A 22192-nucleotide genomic window follows, 5' to 3' on the forward strand; every position below is an offset into this window, starting at 1 on the left:
CACTCTTTTTTAATTAGATTTTTTTTTACAATTATGTATATTTAATAATATTACTGCGACTAATTTATCGAGCCCATGTAAATGTAGTAAGCTTTTCCATGAAAAACCACTATATACAAGCCATTTTACTTTATACTTTTAAATGCACAACTTTTTAAGCTACTTACAAATAGTGTTCAATTCAGTAACATGGAAAACGAGCTCCACAGTCAAGAAGTAAGGGCCCCATTATGTCTCCAAAAAATAGTGAATAAAAAATCGTAGTTATTGATTGATTGTCCAAAAACTTTCGTTTTCTATTTATTCAATATTTTGTTGGTTTGAATTACATTAGTTGATATTAAAAATTATATTAAGAAATGATTTCCATTCAGCGGTGAAGTACAAAAGAATCGCGAATAATACAAATTCAAATCTTATGTCTAAATATTTGTGTTTATTATCTGTGACAGCACAGCAGAAACCACTTGATTTCGTTGAAACGAGAGAAAGAAAAAAAAGTTGTATCAAAGCATACTGTATAAATTGTAGCATGCGTTTCTAATTTTAAATCAAGCATAAAATAATATTATGTCATTGTGGCAGTTAAATCAATGGTTTCCGTCATATAGCAATCAATAGGAACAGTTGTTGAGTCAAACAGAAAAAAAATAATAAACACACACAAACAGAAGCACAAGAGTGAAATGGGTGTTATGCCTGACACTTGTGCTCTTAATATTCATAACACAGTCGCTCGTAAGTAAAAAAAAGAATTCATATCGAAAACCATTGGCGTATGTCAAGTCACGTCACATTACACATTGGCGATATTTGCATTTACGTTGATACTGTGAAATTTCTATTGGCATTTGAATCGATATTTGTGTGATTGTTTAGATTATTGATGGTATCGAATGATGTAGAATCGGTTTTGAAAAATAGAGCTAATGGTTCTTGTCCGGCCTTCACTGTGCCATAAATTATATCAGCTACTGATGTTGGGATTGGTCTTATTTGCGGTCTCTCATGTTTACTGTTGTGATTTAAATCCCAGCCGTCTGAATCATTTGGACGTTTTTCATGTGTTTTCGATTTCAAATCATCACTGAATCGATCATCATCATTACCACCACCACCATCGTCGCCGCCAAATTGTTCAACACTATAATCGGGATTTTTGTTGCGCTGTGTGGAATGCGACTTACTTTTTTTTTGGCTATGCTTGGTATGCGTTGACACGGACGGAATGGGTAGATCATATGCATACGGATGATTGGTATTGAATTTTTTCGATGTTGAATATGATTTATAGAAATTATCCGGCCGATTCACATTTGCAAACATGCACTCTTTTCGCCGTTCACCATCCACATAACACTCAAAGCAAACTTGATTCATTTCAACCGTTTTTCTACAACTTGACCAATCTTTGCTTATGAATGCCGCATATTTTGGATTTGCAGCTGCACCACTCACCATATGATTCGGCAAATATTCGAATAAGTGTTCTTTCGTTACATTCGATAAAAGACTTTCACTATGCGCACCATTTATATCACGATTTATATCACGTGGCGGTCTTAATTCTTGCGCTGCCGACACTGGACGATGGTTATTATTGTTATTGTAGTATTGTTGTTGCTGTGGTGATGATGGTGGAGGCGGTAAGTATCCTGATCCAGGACCGCTTGGATAAGTAATTAGTCGAATGTGCTGATTACCAAAGGGGGGTTCAACGGTGCGATAACGAATCAAAGCAACATTCGGCGGTGGAAGTGATGGGGGTGGTGGTCCGTTTTTTATTCGAATACGAATCGGTCGTCCGCCTGATATCGGTCGCATAGAAATTGGTTGATAGGCTTGCGGTAGAAATGTTTGAGGACCGTAATTTTGGTATCCATTTTGGTTTTGATATCCATTGGAATGTGTTGGTTGGGGAGTTCCATAGAATCGCGGGCCTTGCTGTTGATATTGTGGTTGTTGATGACGATGATTTGTTGGATATTTTTTCACTGGCGGTGGTGGTCGTTTCTTTCTTGGACTACCTTCTCGGTCATCATTTTCATCGTCATTGGTGGCACCTTCTAAGCTCTCTGGATCTTTGTCACGATTGCTATAGCTTGTATCCTCTGAGTAGGCATAGTTTTTCTCTTTTGGATCAGAATTGTATGAGCACGATTCGGCTTTTGCATCATTTTTCGGGTCATAGCAAATGTTGCACACCATATTTCCCTTTTTTTCGGTTTTACAATGTTTCGATTTCTTTTTTCCCGCATTTTGTTCGGATTTTTTCGTTTTTGTTTTGCCATTTTTTTGTGGTTTTGATTTATATTTTTTTCGACTTTCTTCACTCGATTCACTTTCACCATCGTCGTCATCATTGTCATTATCTTCATCGCTCTCGTCTGCCGAACTGTCTACACTCTCATTTTCTTCGCTTTCCGCAACTTGATATCGACCGTGGCGTTCTATACCGTTATCTTTATGGTAATTTCGTAAAAATTCATCGTATCCACGTTCAAAGTCACTGTCACGTCGAATACGTTTATCATCTTCAAGTTCCATGTGTGTGATTGAACTGACATCACGTCCAATGAATTCGACATTGTCTAACGCATCAGTTTGAATAGAACGTTTCGATTTATCCACTGCATTGCATTCAACTGTCCATATAATCCATGTTATTGTCAATTTTAGAAGCCAACAATTTATAATCTAGAAAATAATTTTAGAAAAAAATATTTCACCAAATAAATCACTTGCAACCGAATGAACGAAAAAGAAGCAAAATTGAAAGAAAAATATTATAATACCTCCATTGTATTGTTAAAATGAGAGAATAAAAATGAAAATATGATCTTTCGATCATTTATATAAAACACTGTTCGATGTTGTGTTAACTGTGTGACGGTAAAGGTTCAACTAAATTTGGTCCAGCAGCCGTCATATACTTTTATACTTTGGTTTACTTTGCAAGACAATTAGATTGGAATTTATGTATATTATTATGCTATTCTTTCGTGCACATTTTGCAATGTGATCTGTGTCAGTTTTTGGCTGATGTTATTCAATCAAGCGTGCGACTGATTCAACAATTGACCAAAACGGATCGATGTGCCCCTTGAGCAAATATGCCAAAAGAAAATATGCACAACAATTAGGTAAGAAATTTATTTATTGATTCATACATTTTTTCATACAATAGAAGCACAAACGAATCGATTTTTTTGCTTGATTCGTTTCTCACTCAATTGATGATTGACATCTACCAAACAATACAGAAACAAACGAACGAACGAATAAAGGAACGAGAAAAAAAAACAGGTGGGAACAGATATTATTGGCAGAATTGCAACATAAGACAGTTTTTCGAAGACAAAATCCAATATTATTATGAATCATAAATTTAAAGGGAATTTTCCAGCGATTCGTAATTGCGAGAGTAAAGTCTTGTCTCTTTCAAGGAAATCTTCAAATGCTTTGTTTATTTATAAAATGACATTGAGAATTCGGCAAATCAAATGAAGCTGAATAACAATACGATGTTAAATTGAAATAAATATTCTGCTTTAAATCGATTTTGATATGCAATACAAACTTGGTCAATGTTATTGTTTTTATCTATTGTTTAAAACTGACCGAGAACAAAACAAAATTCCGAAATTCACCCCGTCCAAGGGCCAACGCAAACAAAAACACATGATCAATTTGACATCAATTGTTTTCAAATTGCAAATGCAATCGCAAACAAAAACATATAGCTGGATAATCATAGAAAAGGAGAGAATATGGATTTTAGTTGTTTTTCATTATTTTATTGATCAATATTTCCATATTTGATATAATATTACATAATTTCGATGCGCACATGTACATTACAATACTTATGCCAATAAAATTACGAAAAAAAAATTAGTTTTAATTGAAATTGTGTGTATGTATGTGTTTTTTTTACAAATTAATATTTTAATGCTTATCCAATAATAATGTCCAAGCTACAGTTAAACAAATTATCCGATTCGATGAATAAACTGTCATTTTATAGTTTAATCGTGTTTGCAAAAAAATGAGCCTACATTGTTTTTTTTTTTTGTTTAAATCGTCTATGTTTAAATTTGTTATTTGCAATTAAAATTACGCTAAAAATACATTTGTCAGCAAAATTTAATTGGTTGTAAATGAAATTGAATTGGTTTATTATATTTGAATTGTGTGTGTGTATGTGCATGTTTTTTTCTGCTGAGCATAAAAGGAACCACTGTCTCTCAACTGCATGCACTTCATTTGTATTTTATTCTGCATTCACTCTCTTACGTAATAAAAAGAGTCATATCATGGCACGTTTTATGAAAAAAAATGTTGTGTCATTAAATATGTTTTTAGGCATTTAAAAAATATTTTCTTTCTATTTCGTTAAATTGTTGGCCTTTTTTTGTTGTATACAATATAATTCTTATGTTCATTGTGTATGATAATAAGTGCGGAACTTATTGTTTTTTCTTCTTCTCTGTTCCATATAATTTGGAACTCTCTTCAAAAGTATCGTAATTATTCTAAGCAGCAAAATAGACGTAATAATAAGCATCTTTGAAGTAGTTTATAATTTGGGCAATAATTTTGAAAATTTACAATAACTGAAATGATTTCATATATGGTACGTTTTATATATATGTAAAAAAAATGTAAACTAAATTCAATTTATTGAATATAAATATAAAACAAATAGAAAAAAAATATAATCGAACCGATAAAATCATACAATTCTATTTATTATACAGTTGATATACAGCATTTGAAAACCATCTCAAAGAGTTGACATTTTGATGATAATACTGATGTAGTTATGGACCATAACTTATGGTTTTGAAATGCCCACAATCTTTTATTCATCAACTGTACGCTCAACATTCTTTATTTGTTTTAATTTCAAACGGGCTCTATGAGCGATAAGTTGATAAACGCTGACTTTTGTATATTAAATCAAGCAAAATACATGAAATGATGTAATGGACAATATTATTTTGAATAGGTAAAGAATGTTTTACATAAATTACAATCAGAGTTTTTTTCTTCTTCAATCGCATATAAATAATATTAAATTATTGCACACAAAACCAAATAAAATAGAAAAAAATCGGCATCAAAAACGCCATTCAACGCGACAAAATGAAGTGCATTTTGTCATAATCATTGACATTCGAGAACAAATGTCGATTTTGCAACGCACAATTCAAATGTTGTGATGCGACGTTCTTGCATCTTGTTGATGTTTTTTTTTTCTTAAGAAAGAATTTCTTTAGCTAAAATGTTAATCAATCAATATTTTGCTGATGGTTTTTCAAACAATTATTAAGAACTTTGCATCCGTCGAAAATTCTTTGGAAAAAAGAGTCACTTTTCTTTTTTTGTTAAAAAAAAATGTGGTTATCTTCAGTGATAAGATACGGCCATACAATTAAAATACAAATTCCGAAGCAATAAACTCAACTTCGAGAATAAACTCTAATCTATGTGCCATTTGCTTTCGTTCCCATTTGTTTATTCCGATATTTCACTCTTTGTCCATTTCGCTTTTATTTTATCATTATTATTATTATTCAATTCGTTTCTATTCATTGGTTCGTTTTGCTATTTAATTGCAACTGCTTTTTTTCCATTACTCTCTTATCAAACTAATGAAATCGGGGATTCAATCACGAATACTACATGAATGCTATCATTTATTTGTTATTGTGCTTGAAATGCGTGGTGCACAAAAATGACCGCGCCTAGTCACCGTTACTTTGAACGTATGTCGTTTCTGTAGCAACGACCGGTGTTGAGTTGTTTTGATTCTGCACCGAATCCATGTTTGGAATGTAATCCATTGCCATCAAGCATGCAAATACTGTCATCACCATTTTCGGTTTTACTTCGGTTATATCCTCTGGAAGCGCGTACACACGAGCACCAATCTTTCGTGCCATTGAAATTGCATATTTTGCATTTGCCAAATGATCCTAAATTGGGATGAAAAATGGTCCGTATTTAAAATTGTGCGCCAAGAGAAAAAAAATCGTATGGAATTGTGTAAAAATGTTACCTCTTCAGATTCACCACTCTTGATATTGTCATAGTTGACACTTCCCGGTTTGATTGAATCGACCAAATCGATGACAATTTTGCCATCGGCTATTCTTGAATCTTGGAAGTTTCGTATGCTGCTTGTTTTTCCGGCCGATTCCAATTTACTGTTCACCCAAGCAACAATCTCCTTTTCAATTATTGGCGTATTTGAATGGGCCAAACTTGTTAGCACCGATAATGTGTATGCGCGCATAATTTGCCAAATCAATGCTGAAACGATTCATTTTTGTGATTATTTACAACATCTTGTACGAAAGCGCATTAAATTTCAATGTTTTACTATCTTACCCAAAGTCAATGTTGCATTTCCGTCACTAAGATCATGCCCAGCGATGCCGACCAACGAAAATTTCAGCTGTTTTCCTAATTCAACGGCATAATTACAGTTTTCAAGTTTTTCCATGAATTTTCGCAACGGAGAGAATTTACGGTGCACACGATTCCAATTCACTGAACCAGGTTTAATGACGTCGAACAATTGGAAGATTACTAAACCATCGGCCAAATCTGAATACAACCAATTCACGTGTGGATTCACCCCCATGGAATTCATCCAGTTTCGATACGCTGAACAAAAATGAAAGAAATATTAGCAAAAGATCCATTCGTCAAAATCAAATGTAAAACTTACTCTTCTCCTCGCGCGTTTCTTCAATTGCATCGAGTCCTTCGATTTGTTCGGGTTGATCGAGGCCTGGATGATTGTTGAACAGATTGGCAACGAAAGCCAAATTCAATTTGTACACACCGTTCACAACGTCTTGTGGTGTAAGAAAACTGCGACAATTCAGTTTGGCTGCTTGTTGCAACATAACCTCTGCCCGATTACTCAAATCATGTTCGCGCAATGCTTCAACCGTAACACCGGCATCGGCTGGTGCAATTTGTTTCAATAAATATGAATAGACTTCAGAATCGGTGATGTCGCTTTGGAAATTAGTGCATCGTCTGGCAACACCGGCACGCTCCAAATGATAGTTAACCCAACGCAATAGAATTGCTTCGGGTGATAACTTCAAAAGATCCTCTAATCGTTCGCCATCCAATAAAAGTGTTGCAATTTGTGGGCAATTGTCAAGTGAAATGTGTGAAAATAGACCGATACGAATAATTTGCCAAAGTAAACCGAGTACCAAATGCGGTTTACCCTTAGCCAAATCATGAGCATCAATATTGACAATGTTGCAACCAATTGCTTGCGAGGAAACCAGAGCCAATGTCAAATTCTCAAATTCACGATAAACGGTCAAGTTTTTCTTGTTTATAGCACGTTCATCGATTGTATCCGGGCACGAATGGTTTATGATTTTACACAGCAATATGCCATCCTTGATTTTTTGATACAATGTCTTGCCTTCACCATCAATTGGCAACAAATGCTTTAGGTCTTTGTCTAAAATTAAATTGGAATTGATCCAATCGGAAAATGCTAATTGTTCTTCCATGCGCACCGAATGTGTTGTACCGTCAGCCGATTGACTTGACATGCCGCCCAATTTTTCAACATTTTCCTTTTTCGAGACGGCCGTTTTGAATGTGCTGGCCACTTCTTTTGCCTTCAAATCCGTACATAATGCCTCAAACTCTTCGTACGATAATTTACCCTGAGTGCTAACATTCTGTTTGCTATATTCAGCGATCATTTCACGTACTCGATACCCCGGCAATTTAAAACCGCATTGATCTAGCGCATCTTTCAACTCGTTCAGTTCAATGAACCCATCGTTGTTTTTATCAATCTGAAAATATAGAGAACACATCAAAGATAAATAAATCGGTTTTGGTTATATGCCGTATTTGGTGTGTATGAAATGCCGGCAAGACTTGATTCAAAAATAAATTTTATTTTGGATGTAGTCGTGTGGGTTTAAAATCACTTTTTCCTCTCTGCCACGAAACGTGGGAGGCATCATTCTATACCATTTTTATTCAATCCATTCGATAACAACACTCATTCGGATAGAGTTACTATCTCGAAGATTGAAATTTGTGGAAGGAATAATACCTTTTTAAAAAGAACTATTCATTTGTATTCCGAGCATGAGAGAATATTGTTTTTTTATTATTCAAAATAAAATATTCGGTTACACGGCCCCGTATAAATTGATACGGAGATTGTTTTTATTTGGTTTGTCAGTGACATAGACAGTCTTTATAGTCTTTTAGAGAATGTGCGAGAAATAATTTATCAATTTATTGACATACATTTGATCGCTTGGCCAATTGATAAACACAATTAATCAAGTTCACCTTGAAACTTGAACGGGGCACGGTGCTCAGTAGAGTACACACCTTATTGTGATTTAATCATAAACAGTCAGTCATTTGAGTCATCAATTCATGTTAATTAATAATCGTTTGATTTTAAATTGTTTTTATCGTTTGTACTATCATTTTACGTGGTCTCTTTGATTTTATGACGTTTTTTTCTCTTCTATTAGAATACAAGAAAAAAATGTTTATCGTTTTCGAAAATGTCTGCTTAAAAATTATTGTACAAGCCTTTTCTAGCCTTATACCTTAGACTTACATTGGAAACGACAAAGAACGTGAATACAGCGATAATCATTACGCAATCGGATTAAGGCTATCAAATCGGCTTTATAGTAAACCTTTGCAATGTTCTTTCTCTCTCTCTCTCTCTCTCTCTCTCTCTCATTATCTCTCGATATTAACAACAGCAATTGTCGTGATTCACATTATTTTTCAAGATTGACGTTCGTTGAATGAGTTGTTGTCTTGTTTTATTTGTGTGTTAATATTTAAAAGGTTGTATGCGGCATTTAATGAATTCAATTTACATGAGTAAAATTGGCCTTTGTCAACCACACGGAATGTGTTTATTGCGCACAACGTACATATATCAGCTGATTACTTTGTACATTCAACCGCTAATAATAATTAAATCACTCTTTTCTTCCATAAAGACGATACACGAAATGGCATTATATTGACATAACTTTTATCCCGACCGTCTTTATCAACCGCCTAGCCCATTTTTTCTTCTTTCAAGTGAATCTTTTCGCTTCCCAACTTTTGGGAATTCCAAAAAAATTTAAACTAGTGAAAATTGGAGTTTCTGTTTTGAATTATGATCATTGCCTAAAGGAATGTGCGCCAATTAGATATGACTTATCAGTTGTTTGGCGCTGACGTCATGTACCAGTTTTTATTTTACATTTTTGGAACCTATGTGTAAACAAGTTTGGTTCTATTTTGAAGATTTCGCGTCTACGTGTCACGATGTCACTTACATTTTCGATGAAATAAAATAGTTTTTTAAAAGTCACACCAAAGTTAGTTTGACCACTGCAATGAGCAGAACAACTTAGTGCTAAAGCGATATTATCGCTTGAACCAAGCTGTTCATTGTTTTGATAAGGAAAAAAAGATGTATAAATAGAAGCACTAATGGAGAGGTCATATTCCATACGGCGAACGAAAAAAAATAGAATTACATTGTTAATGCATGCAAATTATTATCAGTCGATAATTTTTTCTATTTTTACTTCGAGAAACATTTTGTTTGACAAAGTAATTCTGCGTAAAACAATTATTGAGATAAAAACGAACGCAGCAAAGAAAAATTAGAAAATGGGACGGAGCCGCCGGGGATTTTTGCCCATTTTTAAAAATAGAGACAAAAAAAAGCAGTCATAATGAATAACAAAGAAATGTCAGTTCGTATTAAGTTCGGTGTGGCCAGAAATATGTCTGCAAGCGATTATTTCTCATTTCAATTGAAACATTTCATTTCATTGAAATTGATTCGGTGTGGATAAAGGTCGTTTTGGATCTGAGAAATGACCTTGAGTCAGACGGTTTTCTCTTTTTTTTCCATTACTTTTCACTTGGTTCCACATCTGTGCCAACTTTAATTATTCGTAAGCGGCCAATCAATGTGAGTGCGTATTAAATTATGCGTATAGTTATTTCACTTTAAACCATTCTTTTTAATTAGATGTGTGTTTGAATTTTGCGGCGAACGAAAAAGAGAAACAGAAGAAAATAAAAAAAAACCAGAGAGAGAGATACGCAGAACATGCTTTGAAGCAAAAAGAAAATGCCCCACATCATCATCATCAGTTGCCATGATGATTGTCGGTAGCGAAGTAGCCGTTTGCAGATTGTACGTCGCATCTTGAATGTGAAAAGAGACCGCAAGTTGGAAGATGCCGTATGAATGTGATGTATTAATGGGATCACGAAATGAATGTGTTTGGTATGTATATTTCTCTTCGTTGTTCGCCGTATTTTCTCATGCGTACGAAAAATTAATTCGTTGCAATGTAATGAATGTGTACACACAGAAATAAAGCGGCCTCGCCGTAAAGTCGTGGCTAAACTGTTACAGTTACTGTAATTAATTACAAACAATACTCTAACCCAAATCAAACAATCTGCGTACAACAAATACACCGAATAGAAAGAAAGAAACATTCGAAATAGTGTCAGAGCTGTTGCATGTTCTCCGCATTTTTCTTTCATTCTGTGCGGCGGAGTTGTTGTTTTTTTTATGTTCATCGGTTCTGATCAACTTATCTTGCATCTCTGGAATGAAAGACGGCAGACTCCGTCTCGAACAAGACACAATCGCATTTGTAACAGAATTAAAAATGGAATCACGGTAAATACTTGATAGATTGATTCCAGCCCGATTATGTTGCGATGGCAGCATTACAAGTTGAAAGGAGGTATTTGAACCGGTCATGATGATATGGATTATTCATACGCGAGTATATAGCAGAAAATCATGACGATCTCAATGTGACTAATATAAGCCGATGAACGCATTCTTTACATTCTTACTTAAGTGTATGTGTTTTTTGTTTTTTTTTTTCGTTGCAGACTTCTTAAATTTTCCTAGCATTTTTAACTGAACCGCATTTAAGTGGTGTGAAATAAAGTAATTAAATGTACTTTACGATGGGTTTTATTTTTTTTTTTTCTAAAAAAGATAACATTTTCTAGTGAATGTTGACGAGAGTTTCACAATACACTTTTTCTCACCGCGTTTCGGCTTTCGAACATTGTTTTGTTTTCGATTTTCTCGTGGCCGATTTTCAATCGATATGTACGTGACGTAAGATATAGATAAATTTCTGCTTCGTGCTCACAATCGACAGCGATCAAAATGAGTAACAAAATATGCAATCACCTAACGTTACTTGATAATGTGGCGCGCGATCGCATCGTTGCGATTAATTGAATTTTATTTTTGCCATTTGGCGCATCCATTATTCATGACTACAGCTTCGATTTCGAATGAAAATTAAATCGTTTTCTCTTTGAAAATTAAATTCGCAAATAAACCCCATATCATTTGCATATATGATATGATTCACCAAACACATCCACTCGCATGAGCTGATCACTTTGTGAAGTACAATTGATTCAGCACAATCGAATGACTCACCAAGCTAGTAAGCTAACTAAATTGACCACAAACAAGCGTCCGACAATTTATAATTTAGTAAAACGTCTTGCGAATATTTAATGTTGTTAGATGAACACTTGAACGAAAAACCAGCCATTTCTTTCTCTCTCTCTCTCGTCAACAAGAAAATATCCAGTGTTTGCAAATAGCAACTAAAAATACCGTAAATTTTATGTGCCACAAATGAAATTTGCAACATTTTTCAACTGGTCCAGTGTGATTTCTATTTTTTGTGTGTTGCATTAAATTGATGGTGAACACTATGCGCGCTATTATGTTCACTAATTAACAAGAAAAAGTGGCAATCGCACAATAAACAATAAAGCAATTAGGAAACAAGGAAACGATATAATCCAAATGGGAAGAAAGACACACGCACATAAATCACTTTGGAATTTTGACCGGTGGTAACGGAATTTTTTAATATGGCCAATTTTAAAGTAGACTATTTTTTTGTTGGTGAGAAATTTTTCGTTTACCTCGACGAATGGAATTTCAGTGGAATCTCGTATGCACATCATTTTTTCACAATTATATTTTTTCGACTTCTAAGTTTAAAATGTTCACAATTCTATTTAAAACCGAGAAAATACGCTTCAAAAAGGAATTTTTGATAAGAGTAGAATACACTTTTGCTTGTTTAAAAAAAATATCAACAACACTTTTGATAAGTTTTTCTCTTATTTTTAGTTTCCTTTATTTGGAGTCAAGAAAGAGTCAACAGTATGAGTGATCTCTTAAAGGGTCTGTGATAAACTGAATGTGATTAAGTTCACGAAAGCCACACCAAGCGCTTATATGATGCATTGTTTTGGTCTCACATCAATCTCTCGTGTATGGTACGATCCAAGCGTACAAACACAACGTACATATTCCTATTGACTTGTTATGATGAGCGGCAGCAGCGGTGACGCATACTTTGTTTTCACTTCACTATTCTTGTTCTCTCCTTCTTTGCGCTCCACTACATGCCAGTTCAACGTTATGTATGCACAAAATACAAAACATTTTTTCGAATGAGTAATTTGCAATGAAAGGAGCGAATATACCATCGATGGGGAAAAAAGGGAATTGAAAGAGGATTCGATGACAAATGCCACAAGGAACGAATTTACTCTGCATGAGTCATGGGCTATTTTTAAAGCAAACCAAATGCATATTATGAACGAAACCTCATGAAGTTAACAGTATTACGGATTATTATTTTAGTTGGAAAATATGACATTCAAGAATCAAACGCATCGAAAAAAAAATTGACATTTGTACGGTATATTCAAAAAAAGTGAACTGCTCAGATTACATGTAAATGAAATATTACAACATATGGGACTATTCAATTTTTTATTTCAATTTGCGAGTAAAATCCAAATGAAATTGGAAACGTTATAATCAATTCGATTCAAAGCGATTTAATTAAATTATTTTCAATCAAAATGAACATTCTTGAGTGTGACAAAAAGCATCAGAATGTAAATATCAAGCGTGCCAATCATAATTGAAATAATGTTCTTTTTTTCGCATACAAATCCAACATATATGCATATCACTGTGTTAACACTGAGTGTTTGATTCATTTCCTGTGGTATGAGATTAGAGTGGATTTTTGTTGAGCGAAGCTGTTTTTGCATTCATTAAAAAAAGGCAATAAATGCTTTCACATAAATTTGGTGACAAATATTTGTTTTAAAAATGAGTCATCATTAGTGTTGGCTCTAGAACACTTGAAAAAGCACTAAACGCGTTTAATTTCTTGAATTTCAAGTTGAGATCGAATTGAAACGTCTCCATCGAAACATAAGTGTTAACATAAAATTGCCCATTTAAATGTGCAGTTGCAGCACAGTAAATTGCATAGCAGAGGAATTGAATTTCCGCTTATATGTTTACAGGCAACGATTGCGTATAGAATAGAGTACAATGTGCAAATAATAATGATGGGTCTCTCTCGCTGCAGCATTGCTCGTTATTGTTTTCTTTGCATTTTGAAAAATCGCATCGAATTTTTTTTTTGCTGGATCTCACAGTTACACGTATAGGCTATGTTTGTTGGAGACTAACGGAAAAATGGTTCCTAAATTGCATTCCAACTCAACATCATCATCATCATCATCGCAGCTCGTCTATCGAAACAGATGTGAATAGCGCGTGCATGATGAGCACTGCAATTAAATCCACTGGATGGTTAATCGTGTAGCGCAAACATGTCATAATGCAAACATGGCTTTTTTTCTTCGGTTGTAATAAATCTTTTTTAATAAACGATTGGAATTTTTTGCATATTTGCGAAAGTTTTTCCTTGTTGAATTATTGATTATCGATAACATATATTATTGCGTTGACGTGTCACTTTTTGTTTCTAATGAAAAAGACAATCACGTCGTTATCAGTTGGCAGTATTCTATTCTTATCGGAAAAAAGGATGATTCATTGATTGGGCTTGATAATTCGATTCATTATTCAGTTGGACCTGTTTGAATAAAGCAATCTACATTGTTATGCTTTCAGTCCTATGTTGTTTTGTCCACACAATGAAGAAGAAGAAGAAGAAGAAATGAATGAGTCATTCACATTTTACGACACAACAACATCATCATCAACAAACAACAAACGTCGAGTAACGTTTTCGCCTGTGGTGAATGTTCCATTCTTTTTTCCCTTCATTCATCATCAGACTTATCTGACCGCCGTCGATATATTCATACGATTATAAAAAAAAAAAAACAAAATCACGACATTGTTGAATACTTAACACATGAAAATGGTTTTTATAAACGAAAACTTGCTGGCAAAATATAATTTTTGAAATTTCTCGCACGAAAATTATGAATGAAAGCGCTGTCATTAAAAAAAACCGTGATACCTGCAGAAAGTGGCTAAATTACCGACTAACCTATTAAGGTTTTTCAACATTGTGACGGCATATTTGATGATAGTGTATCTAGATAGGTTGTAATTGGTCGTGAATCATCTTTTTTTTTTTTGTTCACTATAGAAATTCAGTATTTTCCCGCTATTGTGTGTGTCAGTGAAATTTTGATGTGACTTTGCTTACGATTGAGTTAGAGGCGAATTTACAACACGATTAAATTGATATATTCATTAAAAGTGGTTTCAGATTTGTTAAGCAAATTAAAGTCGAATGCAAAATGTGTGTGTTTGCTACAGTCACAGTATAATTCATATTCCGATTAACTAGACAACAATTAAGTGGTCTCTTCACTCTATGGTTCTCCATACTAAATGTGGTTTATTTGTACCTTTAATGTGTGCATTGTAAAGTAGAAAGAAAACTATGATCGGAATCCAAGTGAATGGGTTTGTTTTGATGACAGACATTAATTTTGAATTACAATCGAAGCGTCATCATCGCATACTTCAATGCAATATTAAATGAAACGGTTAATTGCAATTTCATCCATTCGGGTGGTGGTTCACCACAAAAATAGTCAAGCACAATCACATAACATGCGACGTGTGTAAAGTACACAGCATACTTTGCTTTAACGGCACTATTAACATGCAAATAGTTTTATGGAATCGCACAAGCAGCAAGCGAGCGGTTTTTGTATTCAGCCCACAACAATGTGATGTCGCAATGGTGCTGCTATTGAATAATGGCGGTGTCTTTATGTCGACACAATTTTCACTTTTTTTTAGCAATGTGCTATTTTTGGTCAATATACCTTGTTTGTTTTATGCCGGTCACGATGGTACCGCGGGGTGCAGTACTGATGTCATTAATGCTTTATCGCGATAAAAAAAAGTGAAGGAAATTCCTATGTGGTATTATGTCACATCGACGATTACGTACTCAGAACACACGGTTCACTATTAAATTAAAACGTATACTCACAACAAACTAAATGTGTGGTTCAGTTTTCGTTTGTCTGGTGACATTGATTAAAAACCCAAGTGTTTTAGCTCCAACTTTTTCGACTAACCTGATTTCATTTCAAAATTTAAGAAACTCAATTTAAAAGAACAATTGCATATATTCAGACTACTATCGGCACTTGCGAAATAACCTTCCGAAATAAATGAACGAAAAGAAATTAGCATTTCTGTCGTTGTACCATGCCATTATTCATATTCAATGGATCGATATTAATAATTGATTTCTTTGTGCACGCTCCGAAGCCGCGCGCATCGTAAAACTTGTGTTCTGTTTACTCTTTTTTCTTGTTTTTTTTTTATATTGTAGTTTGTATGTAGGACGTTTATTTTTTATTTTGTTGTTTCTCTCTCTCTATCTTCGGTGTATTTTAGTTTGTTTGTTTACAATCTTTGTTTGCGCGATAAAGAATACGTGTATACCAACTCCGAATAACAAGAAATTCTAGTGGCCGCAAATGCGGACACTTTTGTATACTTTATGTGTGTGTACTTGGTACATTTAAATGGAGTTTGGTACACTTCAAACGTGTGCGTGCTTATTGTTTATTGTTTAAGCGGATCAAATTTCATAGATGCAGTAGTAGTTAAATAGAAAACAAGTAGCCACGGTGTACCCCATAAAAAAAATGTGAACAAAAGACGCTGATTGATTACGTGAGATGCGAACGATTGTCGAATGTTGGATGCAAAAGTTCATCATAGAACAATAATAAATTTTAATCAACTGAAAATGCACATAAACCCATATGTTGCTAATTCTAGTGATTTACCGACTCGACTATACCAAGTTGAACCCTCGCATCTAAAACGTATTGTTCTGAGCCGCTGCACAAATGGAATCTCAATTTTTTTTTTCTATGAATTTCATATATGTGTGCTTTTTTGTGTTTGTCACATAGTAGAATTTATTATATGACTTGTCTCATGAAATATCAACTTACATGCGCATTCACATTAATTACTTGCGCATAAAGAATCGAACGTGACATAGTGACATGTCTTTTTGCCAGATTTGTTTGCCCGCTTTTTTGTTCCATTCAATTTTAATTACTGTATCGTTAAAACGGTGCGTTTAACATTGATTTTTGTCATAAGTTTGTTGTTGTTTTTGTGTGTTGAGCGCACGTTTTTTTATGTTTCAAAAGAGAAAAAAAAAGCAAACATTATCGATTGTCCTCAAAGCAGAAACGAGAAGGATAGAGAAATAGCAAAAAAATCACGAAGCAAATGCAAATTCTGAAGGTAGAACCAAACAAGGTGGAAAAAAGCCGGTGTTTGTCAGATAATGTTTGAGGTTATTTTTGTTTGTTCTCTCTTTTTAGCATTGATTCTTAGTTTGCCAATTGTTTTTTCACCATAGTTTCAAGCAATTGCTGAGTCAAAGTTGTTTATTATATAACTGCCGTTGAATGAAAAGGCAAAATCAATGTTGAAAAAGTCAGAATAATAAATCTTAAAATAAAAGACGTTGCTTGGTGTTGGGCACGTTTATTTAATTAAAAACAGTTCAAACTCGACAAAGACTCTGTTGTGCTGTTACAAATCATGGAGTGGGTGGAGAGATAGATATCACGGTCTGGCAGAATCATTTTGTGGATTTATTTTAATTGAAATGATTGCAAAAGAAGAAGGAACCCATCACAAATAATGTGAATGCACTTGATGCGACATTTCGATTGGCCCCAAACAATTTAACTCATTCATCATCATTTTATTCAATCGTCTGCCACAATGCAATGGCATGGCGACAATAAACAAACGACGACAGTAAAAAAAATTATAAGACAATGATGTGAAATTGAAGAAAAAAGAAAGAAGCGTTTTTGAAATGTTTGAATTAAAATCGATTGATAAAAGACAAACAACGCAATAAAGGAAGGTTATGCCACACATGTTCGGTGCAGTGACTTGCAAACCGTTTAACCGTTCTGTGTGATGCGAGAGGCGCAGATGTCAAACAATGTGCCGTTGAATGTGAATTAAATGAGAAAATATACGGCAATAGTTGCGAGATGAGAATTCTTATGTCTCTTTGAATAGACAAAGTTTTACGAATGGTGTCATCCGCGATTGTTCTTAAACGAACTGATGCCTCACATCGTACCACGATGCTTTTCAATATAAAAGCAACGTATAAAACTCGTTTTGCAACACACGCTGAAAAAGACGACCAAGCTGATTTAATTGATGTCATAGCGATGACATTCCACGCACAATAAGCAGTAAATACACTCGACTTACTCGTCGGGGGGACGATGCCGTGTGCTTCACAAAAAGTATAACAACAACACACAGATTCGACGAGATACCGGTTTCGTGAATGGAAGAAACTAACCAGTTCAACGGCGGTCGAACTGTTTTTTAAAGACGTTTTATCAATAAATATGCAACGACTTCCAATCCATTTCCATACGGAGTTCATATTATGTGGTGTACAATGAACGACAAGATGCAATCGGAAGTACGGATATTTAAACATTATGAACATATCATCGTCATCATTGTCGAAGTTCATCATATACGCAAAGGAAATATTCACCAAAGAAAACAAAAACATTTATAAAAACAAACAAAACACTTCAAATGATATTTATATTTATATATAGCATTTGTATATATTAAAAAACCATTCTTGAATTGAATGTACAAAACAACAACAACAAAAAATGCCGGATAAAAGTACAAATGAATAGTGTTTGAATGAAAGGAAGTCGTCTCTCCAAACAACAAGTATTGCTTAGCTCTCTCTATCTAGTTTGCATGAAGATGGTGTTATGTTTTATATCATCTCATATTATCTTCTAAGTATTTTTACCCGAAAACAATAATACACCAGTTAATATGCGGCAATTTTGTTGAATGAACGAAGTGAAAAAAAAAATGAGCAAGCACCGAGATTGAATATACCAAAAAACGAGAACCAAAACAGCAACAACAACAAGACACAAGAAATATGAACTAATATATATATATTTCCAGAGTGTGGGAAGATGAAGTGAGCAACACAATGAAATTAACGTTTCATACATATGGGCGTTGTTGTTGCTGCTTAAATATATATATGTGAAATCTTTAGCTTGTTTGCTTTTTTCATTTGTTCGTTCGGTCGTTCAATAATGTTGAGCGCGCGAGTTGCGGTTGTGGCAGTGCTTAATACAAAAAAAAAATCTCAAAATCTCAGTACATTCTCTTTTCTTTCTTCATTGCGGCCGCGAAATGCCTTTTCCCTGTACCACGATCTTGAATTCAATTGCCGCGATGCCAATGTTTGGTGTGATCGTGCGCGGTTACCAGAGAAGAAGCGCGGGCGCACAAAACAAAAACCAGAGAAAAAGACAGAGTCAAATATATGAGGGGGAAAAAAGTAGCGGATCACCATAAAAAATGGCAAGTGGAACAGAATTATGTGAGTGTAATTGAACATGGTTTATAAATCATAAGCATCACACATCTGCTGTATTTATGTGTGTTATTTACGGTAAATCGCGATTAATGCAAATTCAAACCGTGCACAAGACAGAGATGGATCGATGAAGAAACATCAGAGAGACAGAGAGACAGAGAGAGAAAGAAAGAAAAATGTTCTTAAACGCGTTCTTAGTTTGTGCTTCGCAACGAATGATGGCTTAAATTGCGTTTTAACTGTTCTCGCCACTGATGATAATCATGAAAGCAGCCACATCGTCAAACAAAAACGTCGACAGCTCGCAGCAGCCAATCAAATCTCTAATGAAATTATTCCGTTTCTAAACCTGAACTGAAGAAAACAACTAATGTAAAATATGAGTCGAATCATAATGAAATATGATATTTTTTTCATCTGTGTGCTTCTGTTTCTTTTCTTTTAGCAACCACAATTGAAATAACCGCTCGCACACAATGGAATTACATTTTTGGTGTAGATAGGGAAATGTAGCATGAAAAGCAGTTCGTGACTTGTGAACCATTTGCTTTCCAGCGTCTTCATCGGAAAATGGAAACAAAATACTAAGTGATAATTGAAAGAGAAATAAAAATTGATTTGGGGAAATGCGCATTCCACACACTCAAAATCACTTAATACCTATTTTCGGCAATTTCACTGTCGATAGTTGAGTGATATCATTAGGTTAATGTTCTGTAATCGCCTCGAAACGCAATATACACAGAAAATACTTCGAAAATAATAATAATATATCGCTATCAGCGAAAAAAAAACGCGTCCATGGAGCACAAGAAGCCACAATGTTGATGATATGGCGCATAATGGAATCATATTGTCTGGATTTTGAGAAACTGTATATTTCATTATTTCTTCGCTGTTTTTTTCATTCGTTCGTTGTTTTTTTTTTTTCAATTTTCTCTATCTTTCGTGAGCTCTAACGGGCGATTGGATTCGTAGAATTGTAAAAAGGGCACGTCACTAACTGTGTGGGCAAACGAATTTGTATGTTTTTTTTTATTGCATTTTTCATTGAAATAGAAAGAAGAAAATGGCCATGGTCTTGTACGAGCACATCTCGATGTGCAGTGTATTCATAAAGCGCACACCAGCCAGCAACTAGCCAGATGCAGGAATACATAAATCGAAATGAAATAACATGGCATTTGCCTTGAAGCTTGCAGTATTACTTCCATAAATTACACTAATCAAACGGTTTGTTTTTTTCCCCATTGCGATTATGATGAGCTGCAATGGATTTCACTTGTTATCGAGTGATGAGTGAGAGAGAGAGAGCGGCGGCAGCGGCCGATTCCATTTGATGATGTGTATTTATACATTGCATTGAGCTCTTTCTTTTTTTTCTGCCATATTCGGCGAGTTAGCAAAATACAAACGCACAACTACAAACGCATCGAAGAAGACGCATAATCAAAACCGACTGTCTGTGTGTACCGCCCAAAAATTATTACATGAAGTTTCGGAATTACACAAATTTCTTCCACCAAATGGAAATGTCATGCTGTCGATTTTTACAATGCTTCGCTGCGAAATTTATTGTGCGCATTCTTCGAATCGGCATTGAAATTTCCTCAACATTTATTGTTGGTTTTATTTCCTTTTGTTTCATTTTCATTCCCGCAATTGAATTGATGAATTAATTTACGAGGGCCACGAAAATCGTAAATCATTTCGTTGGCAAATTGTAAAATGCTTACGAAGAGATCGGCGAACACGACAAACCATTCTTGTTGTCTGTCTGTCTGTCACAGTGTGTCTTTTGTACGTCAGCGCGAAGTAAAAAAAAGAGTGTTTCATATCATATCGCACACCCATTGAAAGAAATACGCAAAATATCATGTATTGTTTAGTTGCAAAATTTACACTTGTTTTGCAATTGCGAATTCATTATATTTCACTTGATATTTCATACTTACATCAGCGAATTTTTCCTTCATTTCAGTGCGCTCATCGTCGGTGAGCTCCTTATTCTTGAGCTTATTAAATACATTATTTGTAGCCATTTTTACGTTGCACTTCTACCACTAACTCCTTCAATAATCAAAATTTCTTTTATTTTCGTATGTGTCTGTGTGTATTTCTATTCTCTCTTTTAATTATAAAAATTATTCGATATATTAAAACACCCAAAATTACACACCGCCCCGTCAATAAATGGAGATAAAAATCACTGCCAAGCAAACATCGAATTTGAAACCGGAAGGAAAATTATTGTGATTCAAGATAAATGAATAAGTTTGCAATTTCTTTCCTTCGTTTTTATTTTATTTTAATTCTTATCACACATTAACGTTGGTCACACGATTACCAATTCCAAAACAGTCCAAGGCACACAACAATCATGAAAAACGTGAACAAAACACGCTTGACGAAAGGGAAAGAAAAAAAAACCGAAAATTCCGATTAAATGTTAGATTGGACGCATCAATAGTTTGCGTTTACTCGAAATTGCTACGAATGCTATATAGTCTTGTGTACTCTTTTTTTGGTGGTGTTGTTTGTTTCTTTAGCTGTCGATGTCGCCGCTTTCAGACGTACGTTGTATCTTGACTCTGTATGTTCTTGACAAAAAAAAAACGTTCCTGCGTGAACTTACGGAACTAATCACTTGGCCGTACTAACCGACACGAATTGCAATGTAATACTAAGCATTGTTTAGTGAGTCTTCTCATTCTCCTGTCGTTCGATTTACAATTCCGCTGTGTGATAGATGTGTACGTGCATGTGCACGGGTTTGGGCGTGTATTTGTGTATGTGCGCATGTATATGACTGTATCTCAATGGCATTACCGATGACTTGTACAGTGGTATGAGGCGATAGTAAGCAAACGACGTAATAACTCGTGCCGCTTCATCGTAAACATACAACGACCAATGCAAATCGAGCACCAAATTACGTTGTCGATGTTTATTGCGGTGACAAAGTAACGCAACGACAAGTGGTCGCGTTAGATCAATGATTTTACACATTTCCGTGAATTTATTGCCATTATTTTAGAAAAAATGCCACATTTTAATGATGAAATTGATTTAGAAATGGTCAACAAATCGAATGTCCACCAAAATAAATGTAAAATATTCGATTGACGTTATCAAGTGAACCGATATTTAGATGGCGCTTTACGACTGTGAACACACCATTATGTTTGTTCTCATTCACAACTACACACGCTAAATGCGTAAATTCGGTCGTTCGCACACCAATGCATCTTCGAGCTATATATATATTGTAAATGCATATATGTGGTGCTGCTGATCGGCTGGGGGCTTTGTGTTAGTATATTGTGATTTCTTTGAGCAACATACAAAAT

General features: G+C 34.6%; 2 protein-coding genes across 4 annotated transcripts; both read right to left on the reverse strand.

Annotated features, from left to right (window-relative positions):
• Window positions 1-228: 228 nt before the first annotated feature.
• On the reverse strand, window positions 229-2886 carry LOC116344111. Of its 2 annotated transcripts, XR_004201379.1 has the most exons (3): window positions 2796-2886; window positions 764-2697; window positions 229-728 (listed from the first exon to the last, which is right to left on the reverse strand). XR_004201379.1 is itself a non-coding variant. In XM_031772521.1 (2 exons), the coding sequence occupies exons 1-2, from the start codon at window positions 2799-2801 to the stop codon at window positions 820-822; spliced, it is 1884 nt and encodes a 627-aa protein (XP_031628381.1). In that variant the 5' UTR covers window positions 2802-2886; the 3' UTR covers window positions 229-819. The 2 variants fall into 2 exon arrangements, 1 of the variants encoding a protein (XP_031628381.1); XM_031772521.1 differs by having other exon boundaries at window positions 229-2697.
• A 2365-nt stretch (window positions 2887-5251) lies between these two features.
• On the reverse strand, window positions 5252-21532 carry LOC116343839 (plastin-2). 2 transcript variants are annotated; one of them, XM_031772101.1, is made up of 5 exons: window positions 20798-21532; window positions 6740-7847; window positions 6397-6675; window positions 6065-6318; window positions 5252-5981 (listed from the first exon to the last, which is right to left on the reverse strand). In XM_031772101.1, exons 1-5 carry the CDS (start codon window positions 20882-20884, stop codon window positions 5751-5753), a joined length of 1959 nt encoding a protein of 652 aa, XP_031627961.1. In that variant the 5' UTR covers window positions 20885-21532; the 3' UTR covers window positions 5252-5750. The 2 variants fall into 2 exon arrangements, with proteins under 2 accessions (XP_031627961.1, XP_031627962.1); XM_031772102.1 differs by lacking the exon at window positions 20798-21532 and adding an exon at window positions 12025-12287.
• Between the last annotated feature and the right edge of the window lie 660 nt (window positions 21533-22192).

The sequence above is a fragment of the Contarinia nasturtii genome, unplaced genomic scaffold (genome assembly GCF_009176525.2).
Source record: "Contarinia nasturtii isolate CC-2019 unplaced genomic scaffold, AAFC_CNas_1.1 Cnas_scaffold_1037, whole genome shotgun sequence".
Classification (NCBI taxonomy): Eukaryota; Metazoa; Arthropoda; class Insecta; order Diptera; family Cecidomyiidae; genus Contarinia; species Contarinia nasturtii.

Excerpts from the sequence above, each read along its gene's own strand:
- LOC116343839 (XM_031772101.1), bottom strand. The coding sequence starts at position 20,884 with ATGGCTACAAATAATGTATTTAATAAGCTCAAGAATAAGGAGCTCACC. Across the intron at positions 6,319-6,396 it reads AAATGCAACATTGACTTTGG|CATTGATTTGGCAAATTATG; the intron begins GTAAGATAGTAA and ends GAATCGTTTCAG. Across the intron at positions 5,982-6,064 it reads AGAGTGGTGAATCTGAAGAG|GATCATTTGGCAAATGCAAA; the intron begins GTAACATTTTTA and ends ATCCCAATTTAG.